Source organism: Sinocyclocheilus anshuiensis, unplaced genomic scaffold (genome assembly GCF_001515605.1).
Source record: "Sinocyclocheilus anshuiensis isolate Anshui unplaced genomic scaffold, SAMN03320099.WGS_v1.1 scaffold1162, whole genome shotgun sequence".
Taxonomy (NCBI): domain Eukaryota; kingdom Metazoa; phylum Chordata; class Actinopteri; order Cypriniformes; family Cyprinidae; genus Sinocyclocheilus; species Sinocyclocheilus anshuiensis.
The window spans coordinates 1817442-1826315 of NW_015540875.1; the positions used below are offsets into that span (position 1 = coordinate 1817442).

Here is an 8874-nt window from a genome sequence, read left to right on the forward strand (position 1 = left end):
TAAAAGTGGTTGTCACTATGTGAACTTTATCGAGATGTAAAATGTATTTGTCACTTCCAAATAAACAAGTTCAGACCAAGATGAAGCAGTCAGAAAGTGGAGTGACATCTGAATTAGCTGAAGTGTGAACGTGGCCTCTGATATGGTATTGCACTCGTAAGACTCGCAACAAAACCAGACAGAAAATGAGATGTTTGCGACATTGTGTCTAAATCATAAAAAAATACTACAATGATGTCAATTTGACAAAATACACTAAAAGGCTTGTATAGAAAGAAAGAAAAATCTAAAAATTTGGGCTAATTTATGGAAAACCTACGTATTAGCCACATAAACTCTGGATGACTTGTCAAAACTGACAACAAAAGAGAAATGGATTGCAACAGAATTTAAAATGTTTGGTGTTTTAAAGAAAGAAACATTAGTGAGTGGAGATTAGAATGGGTATGAACATTTTGAAATTTTGAAACCACCGTAAACAGATTTGGTGTTTTAAGCCCCTCCATGTTTGTCATTAAACAAGTGGGATCGCTGCATTAACAACTAGTTATTATTAATTTGAATTGTAAAAGTGGGTGTCATTATACGAACATTTTGGATGTAAAAACGTGTCACTTCCAAAAAAAATAAAAATTAAAAATTAAGATCAGGATAAGTCAGAAGTGGAGTGAGATCTGAATTAGCTGCAGTGTGAATGTGTCTTCTCATATGGCATTACACTAGTAAGACTCGTAAGAAAACCAGACAAAGAACAAGATGTATGTGGCATTGGGTCTAATTCATCCAAAAAGACTACAATTATGACCGTTTGACAAAATACACCAAAAGGCTTGTATAGAAAGAAAAAAATAAATCACAACTTTGGGCCAATTTGTGCAACACATACATTTGAATCCAAATATAAGCAGCATGAGCAAGGTGTTTTTGCATTCACACAAAACCCCTTTGGACTCCCAGATACGGTCCATCTGAAAGCTCAGGCACTGTGACGTTGTGCGCGGTGTTTCACACGCTCGACTTCTCCGCGGAACGTCGTCCTGTGTCTTCAAGAGGGGCGTAACGCTTGCCAAAGGCAGACTGAATAAATATGCACGGCTGCACTGCAGGCGACCCTTCCAGCCAGGCGTATCACACATCTAACATGGAGAGGTCTGATCCAGAAGTTAAACCGGTGTGCGGTAGTCTATAATCTGACTGCATGTGGATGTTTGTGTGGCTGCCTGGCATTGGCGAATTTGCCATGGTCACCATTGTCATTGGCAAAGCATTACAAGAGGGGGTGTGGAAGACAGAAAGCTGCCAACATTGGCGTGTCTTTGTGTTGTGCTAAACTCAGCCAAATAATGTCAACGTCGCCTCGCATCGAACCTCTTGCTTTCATATATTTATAGTTAGTGACGATCTCTAACAGAGGGATCTTTTTGCAGCACAACACTTCCCCCAATCTCGATGCGCTCCCTCCCTGAGGGTTCCTGTGCCCCCGTTTATATCCCTGTTGATCCGGTTTTTCAGGGTTCTGGGGGGTTTTCGGATGCCGTTTCCCATCCCCGTACAGAGGGAAAGGGTTTCTCCACTTCGTCAGAGTCTCTCGATGTCTCTGTACTTTTTGCGCAGTATCGATACCTGGTCCTTGAACAGAACAGGATCCAGTCTCATCTGCGAATGGACCAGGGGCATGGTGCCAAACCAGCTGGCAAATTTGTTCATGCACATCTGCCGCTGGGCAAAGTGGTCAGGATCTGCCCAGCGTGATGCCCGGGACGTCTGTGAATGAAAGAGAAAGTTAGTTAGCTGCTATATCCACCTTTTTTTTTTTACGTGAGTGGATGCGGTCATTTATAACTTGAATGCACAAGACATCTGGTGTCATTTGCATCAATTTATTTTAGCTGCACAAACCTGTTATTACACAGATTGATTAAAACACTCAATTCTGTTATATAAAAGCTATTTTATATATTTATATATTTTCATTATTTTTTTGCAATTAATTTGTCACAAACAAAAATTGGCTTGTAATTAATTTGCTTGCAAACATAATTTTATCAAATTTAAATTGGACTATCAAAAAAAGACTTGCGTTAGTTTACATTACATGAATGAAATGTAGGAGGAGAATTTAATAAACTGTCATGAAAAAAAGTTTTATTTACTACCTATATAAAATAAAATAGTTTGATGTGAGATATAATCCAGGCATGTTCTTGACAGCAGCATTACTACAGTTAACTTAAAAAATATTGTTACTTGAAATAAAATAAACATTACGTGAAATAAAAAATATTAATTAAATAAAATATATAATATTATATATAAAACACTTAATAAAAAAATTAATTTATTTTAGCTTTTAAGCAATTACTCAAACTAAAACTACTAAACTAAAATTTAAATTGGAAAATATAAAAATAAAAACATTCAAAATATTAATAAAAACTATAATAGTATCTAAATGATACTAAAATAACACTGGTTCTTGACAAGTATCATGATGACATTCACTCATACACCAAAAATAAACCATCTTTGATTTGCAAAAATTGCTGAGGGAAATCACTGGACACATTCAAAATAACACACTCTCAATATGAGAATAGCAGAAGCTGCTGGAGGAAGCTGAAGTATTTCCTCAAGTCATTATAAGCTATTTTTGGGAGGTGAAAACAGTGACGCAACTTGTCTCAAACCCTTCCCCAGAATTCCAGATTTAACTCTGCAGGAAATACTAGCACTCACACAGCTGAACATTTGAGGTGAACACCTGAAACTGAGAACGGTGACAATTACATTGATTTAATGCATTTTGTACCTGTCCCATCATCGTCTCCTTGTACTGCTTCTTTTGAGTGACCTTGATAGGAGGCATCTTAGTGACCGCTGACACCAGGAAGTTCATGAGGATGTCTTCACAGTTTGAGAGCTGGTCAACCATACTCTTTAAGCTGCCGGGCAGGTATTGTGTATACAAGTAGTTGTAATACCTGGAGTAAAAAAATACAGCCTGTTAAACAACTTTATAAATCTTAGGGCCTAGGGAACATTTGAGTACTTCAGAACATTTAAACTTCAGCAGTATCCACCTTTTTCTTCCCGTAAAAATGGGCGCGGCCATTTGGAAATCATCCGCGTTCAGCTATTTTTAGCTGTACAAAACAGTTCGTTTTGCTGCTTGATATTGAAAATTGGTGTGTCTTACCATATTATTTTAATGCATTATCTTAAAGGGTTAGTTCAACCAAAAATTAATTACTCACCCTCGTGTTGTTCCAAACTAGGGCTGCACGATAAATCGCATGCGATATTTAATGCGCATCTGTAAAGTTACGAAGCTACGAGAATACTTTTTTGTGCAAAGAAAACAAAAATAACGACTTTATTCCACATTTTCGTCTCTACTGCGTCATTACGCCGGATCTGGGTCAGCGCCACCACACGCTCGTGTCATGGTACTGTTGTGAACGCGCGTCCAAAATGATGCAGTAGAGACGAAAATGTGGAATAGCTTCGTAGCTTCGTAACATTACAGTTGAACCACTGATGTCACACGGACTACTTTGTCGATCATCTTGGTACTTTTCTGGACCTTGAACATGGTAGTTACCTTGCTGTCTATGGGAGGATCAGAGAGTCTTCAGATTTCATCAAAAATATCTTAAATTGTGTTCCGAAGATGAACGAAGGTCTTACGGGTTTGGAACAACACAAGAGTGAGTAATTAATGACATAATTTTCATTTTTGGGTGAACTAACCCTTTAAGTGTGAACACACTGGTTTGTCATACAAACAGTTTTACCGTTTACTGCACGTTGTTATTCTTCTCGTTATTTCCCCACAGCGGCTAATGAACCGGATGTCTTGCCCATAGGCTTACTTCCGTGTTGAAGAAAAAGGTGGATAGGAGGTTGGCAGCTCATTCCACCACAGATGAACAGAGAAGGTGAAGGTTATGGAAAGTGACTTAGTGTCTTGTTGTGAAGGAAACTTACCTGTGGTAGAAAGCAGCTCCAGTCAGCACCATGGAGTAGTCATTGGTCCACTTGGAGGTGTAGCCCCAGCGCTCCTTGTTAGAGTCCCAGAAATGGCTCCGTGCGGGGTATCCCACGATCCTCTCTGGGAAACTTTGCCAAACCGTGAAGGCAAAATCCACCTGCGGAAACAAGTATTCTAAAATAAGTACTTACTCAACCATGCACACATAAACTCTAAGATTTGTCATTGCGTTGAAAAATTTAAATGGTTTCCAAAAGCTCAGACACAAACATGATTTCAGAAATACTAAAAAGAGTGTAACTCAAGTTAGTGGTTCAAGATATCGATATCTAGAGAGCAGTGTGACTGGTAACCAAATAATTGCTGAAAACACAATTTAAAGCTCTATTTTTTTGCTTGAAATTAAAATGTAACAAATTTTGTTAAAACACGAATCAACGTAGTTTGCATAGTACTAATGAAAATTGTAATAATGCAAATCTCGAAACCAGTTACAATTTTAGTGTATTTGCCAATAAATAGCTTTATTAAGTAATAGTTTTTATTGTTATCTGATATGAATAGCAATCGTTTTGTCTAATGTAAGTGTTGCCGAACTTTTGTGACATTATTTTAAAATTCTATTGATTTCAATAAGTCAAAAAAACAGCATTTAAGTATGACAACATACGACAAGGGATAAAAAAAGGGGTAATTATGACCTTTTATTTCACAATTCTGAGAAGAAACGTCTGAATTGTGAGATAAAAAAGAAAAAAGTCAGGATTGTGAGATAAAAAGTTGTAATTAACCGTTTAGTTTTTTATTTTGTGACAGAAACAAATAAACTAAATTGCGAGATGCAAACTCAGAATTCTGGGGGAAAAAAGTCAGAATTGCGAGATGCAAACTCAGAATTACGAGAAAAAAAAACTGAATTGTGAGGTGTAAAGCCAGAATTCCAGGGAAAAATTGCAAAATTTAAACTCACAATTTAAATTGTGAGACAAAAAGTTGCAACTACCTCTTTTGTTAGGAAAAAAAAAATTTCTGTGGCGGAAACAAGCTTAATGATCTTACTTGTTCATAAGACATATTTTTCAGATATCCCTTCTCTCATTATCTTGAGAGATTTGATGTTATTAGAGACATTCACACTGATCAAGGTGATCATTACCAAGAAACTTGTGTTTATACTTTAACTGCTAGTGGACAGAAAGTTACATAGTGTAACTTTAATTAGCAAAAGTACGAAAAAAAGTACAACAAAATAAGCACTTATTTTATACAATACTTATGCAAAATTGACAAAAACCTAGAACCATTCTGATTTGTTGGCTCACCTCTGTAGTCGAGAGCACAGTGTCTTCATCCAGACTCAAGACTGCATCAGTTCTGATGTTGTCATAGGGCAGGAATCGGCTGCTCATCACCTAAATGTCATCAATGCATGAAACCTCCAGAAAATGCTCAATATCTTTGACTTTAGTTAAGATAAACATTCAAGGCAGAGCGCAAAACCCTGGCAACAGCAAATCTATACACCATCCATCATTAGTCATCGCAGGCGAGTAACACCAGACACTTCATGTGATATGATGGGAATAGACAGAATTGAATGAGTGGAGAATCACCTTGCTCTCGCCCTCGATTACAATGACTGGAACAGAGGTGGTGGGCCAGCGGTGCTTCGCAGGGAGAGGCTTATCACAGTTCCACAGGACGATGATCTGATACAAGAACATAGTGAGAACATCAGATGCTGTGAATCCAGCATGTACCACGATCATTTCTGCTATTCAGTACATTCAGTATCATATACACTATTGCTCAAATGTCTGGGGTTGGTAAGTTTCTTTAATGCTTTTGAAAGAAGTCAAAAATGTTAATACTGTGAAATATAACAATATAACAGTTTAAAGTAACTGTTTTCTGTTTTAGTGTATTTATAAAATTCAATTTATTGCTGTGATGCAAAGCTGAATTTTCAGCTTCATTACTCCAGTCTTCAGCGTCACATGATCCTTCAGAAATCATTCTAATATGCTGAACTGCTGCTCAAGAAACATTTCTGATTATTATCAGCGTTGAGAATGTTGATAAGAACAAAAATCTTTGCTGTCACTTTTGATAAATTTAATTTCTTTCAGTATTTCTTTAAAAAACATACTTTTGAATTTTGATTGTCTTAATAAACCAGATTAAATCATAAACTTACAATATTTAAAGATTGAAATTAGTTAATTTGGTATTTTATTCCATACTGTCAATCTTTTGTATAATGCCTTTAGCATTTGCCAGTTCCTCAATGATATCATCTTCCAGGAAATTACATCATTTTAGAGGGAAAACAACAGGACAAACATCTGTAAGTATAAACAATGGATCTGATTAGTTATGTGATGTCAACATATCAGAATGAACTGAGTTGATGTCCTTATGAACTTTATCTCTTTATTAATATTCAGTTCAATTTTTTGCACTTGTGTAAATAATCAAGCTGGAATTCATGACGATGAAGTGTCTGAACTTAACCAGAAAATATTTCTGTGAATCCAGGCTATAAAACTATACTAGTATCTCAATGATACTAAAATGATACAAAACTGAAAAAAAGTATAAATATTAGATGACAAATTACAAAAATGAAAGCCAAATAGAACTATAAAAACCCCAAAGACTAATAAAAATAACAAAAGCACATAACAAAACGACTAAAATGTAAACTAAAATTACAACTGAAAATATAAAATAAAAGCTCATTCAAAATACTATAATAGTGCATATATAATACTAAATTAACACTGACCTGGGCACAGTACTGTGATTTGGCCACAGCCACTAGCAACTTGAAAATCGGCTGAGACTGAGATACGAGAGGCGTGACAGCGTGAATCACGGCTGTGAACTTCTGCTGTGGCTTAACACCTGTGAAAAAGATCATCAATATATTTCATTCAGACAATTCATATATATATAAAACACTGACTCCATACCCGTAGCACGCTAGCAGTAAACAGCAATGGCCTGCTTACCGAGTACGGAGTAGAAGAAGGGAAAATCGCCCAGGTAGCACGAGAATTGGGGCAAAGTGAAAAGTCCTCCAGGCAACCGGTTCCACATCACAGTGCTGCGGGCGTTGTGCTGCAACACACGGTCCTGGATGATCTGGGAAAAGCAGTCCAGAAAAGAGTTTGGAAAGTTATGAGATGAATCTCTGAATCATTTCCCATCACTGGTGTTCATTAGAGTCTATCAGACTCACTTCAACATTAACAAGACTCAGATCTCATGAGCGTTTAACTTTTATAAACATGAGGCCAGCTGGACTGCAGCCATATTTATTAGGACACATATTAATGCTCGGTATCACAGATCCACCCTTCAAGACCTGACCCGGGTGTCCTCTTACACACCAACAGCAATCCAGCACATCTCAGAGCTGCAACACTTCCTCCAGGGAGAAGTGTGTGAAACCAGAGCCTGAGACCGGCCCGATGTAGCTCCGCTTTCATTCAGGAATAGCTCTCGACATGACTGACCGCATGCGTTTGTACAAAACCAGAAATGATCTTTTTTCATTTTAAAGAAAATTAAGCTTATTTTTAGGACCATTTAGTTTTTTTTGCCAGATCTAGTTCACATTATGGTAATTATGAGTAATTTAAAATATTTATACGTAATGACTATTTATGCTAATTTGACTAAATAAATCATTGGGCCTGGATGATTCTCATTACATTTTTATCATTCGATCAGTTAAAATAATGATAACTACAAACTCATAACTACATCCGATGTGGATGCATTACAGTAATGAGAACTGTGTTGTGAAAATGTGCTTAATAATCATGAAAATCACAGAGCAAAAGTCTTAATGGTCCTAAAATGAGCTTCATTTTCTGCAAAATATAATTTCCCATTTTTTCCCTGTTCATTTTTAGGGTGAAGTACGACCTGGACAAGTTTTTGCGGGATTTATCTGATTAGTCTTTAGGTCTTGATGGCTGCACGTCTTGTTTTAATTGATCAGGAAGTTGCTTACCTCCAGTGTAGTGAGCACAATTTTCTCCACAGAAGAGAAATACACTTCCCACAAGAACTGCGTCTGCTGGCGGAGAGACAGAATGCGATCTTGATGGATGGAGCGAACCGTTGATGGAATCTGTGAGGAGACGGGAGCAGTGTGATAATGTATTTTCTACTTGACAGGCCTTTCCAGTCGGAGGCACCAGTTAAAATAACTGAAATCTCTCCTTGCGGACGGATCACTCTGACAAACTGGGCTTTTTTAGTCAGTAGACAAATTTTCAAGTGTAAGTTTAACGGAACAGTTCACCTCAAAATGAAAAGCTTTTTTTATTCACCCTCATTTCAGACTTTTGCTTGTGTGATAGCTAGGTAGTTTATAGGGTGTTGACATCTATCTAGTTGCTATGTGGTTGCTAAGGTAGTTGCTAAGTGATTGCTGTGCTACAGTAAAGGTGTTATGAGTGATTGACAGGCAGTCAGACAGATAGATAGAATGACAAAATGACAGATAAAATGATACTATAGAATGATAGAACGATAGATAGATAGAACGATAGATAGATAGATAGATAGATAGATAGACAGATAGAGAAGAATAGAACGATCAATAGAATGATAGAACAATAGACAGACAGACAGATAGACAGATAGATAGATAGAATGTTAGAGCGACAGATAGAAGGAATGATAGAACGATAGATAGATAGATAAGATAGATAGATAGATAGAATGGTCGATAGAATGATAGACAGACAGACAGACAGACAGACAGATAAATAGATAGATAGATAAGATAGATAGATAGATAGAATGGTCGATAGAATGATAGACAGACAGACAGACAGACAGACAGATAAATAGATAGATAGATA

The 8874-nt window shown here is 36.8% G+C and overlaps 1 protein-coding gene across 1 annotated transcript in view; it reads right to left on the reverse strand.

The window, feature by feature from the left end:
• Window positions 1–592: 592 nt before the first annotated feature.
• Window positions 593–8874, reverse strand: part of LOC107688215 (exostosin-1a-like) — a 66288-nt gene continuing 58006 nt past the window's right edge. Inside the window, exons 4-11 of the mRNA XM_016485830.1 lie at window positions 8016–8135; window positions 7006–7138; window positions 6780–6898; window positions 5605–5700; window positions 5314–5403; window positions 3988–4148; window positions 2810–2981; window positions 593–1764 (exon numbers count right to left, since the gene is read on the reverse strand). Of these exons, the coding sequence (XP_016341316.1) occupies window positions 1579–1764; window positions 2810–2981; window positions 3988–4148; window positions 5314–5403; window positions 5605–5700; window positions 6780–6898; window positions 7006–7138; window positions 8016–8135 (1077 nt within the window). The 3' untranslated portion in view covers window positions 593–1578. The remainder of the gene's footprint in view (window positions 1765–2809; window positions 2982–3987; window positions 4149–5313; window positions 5404–5604; window positions 5701–6779; window positions 6899–7005; window positions 7139–8015; window positions 8136–8874) is intronic.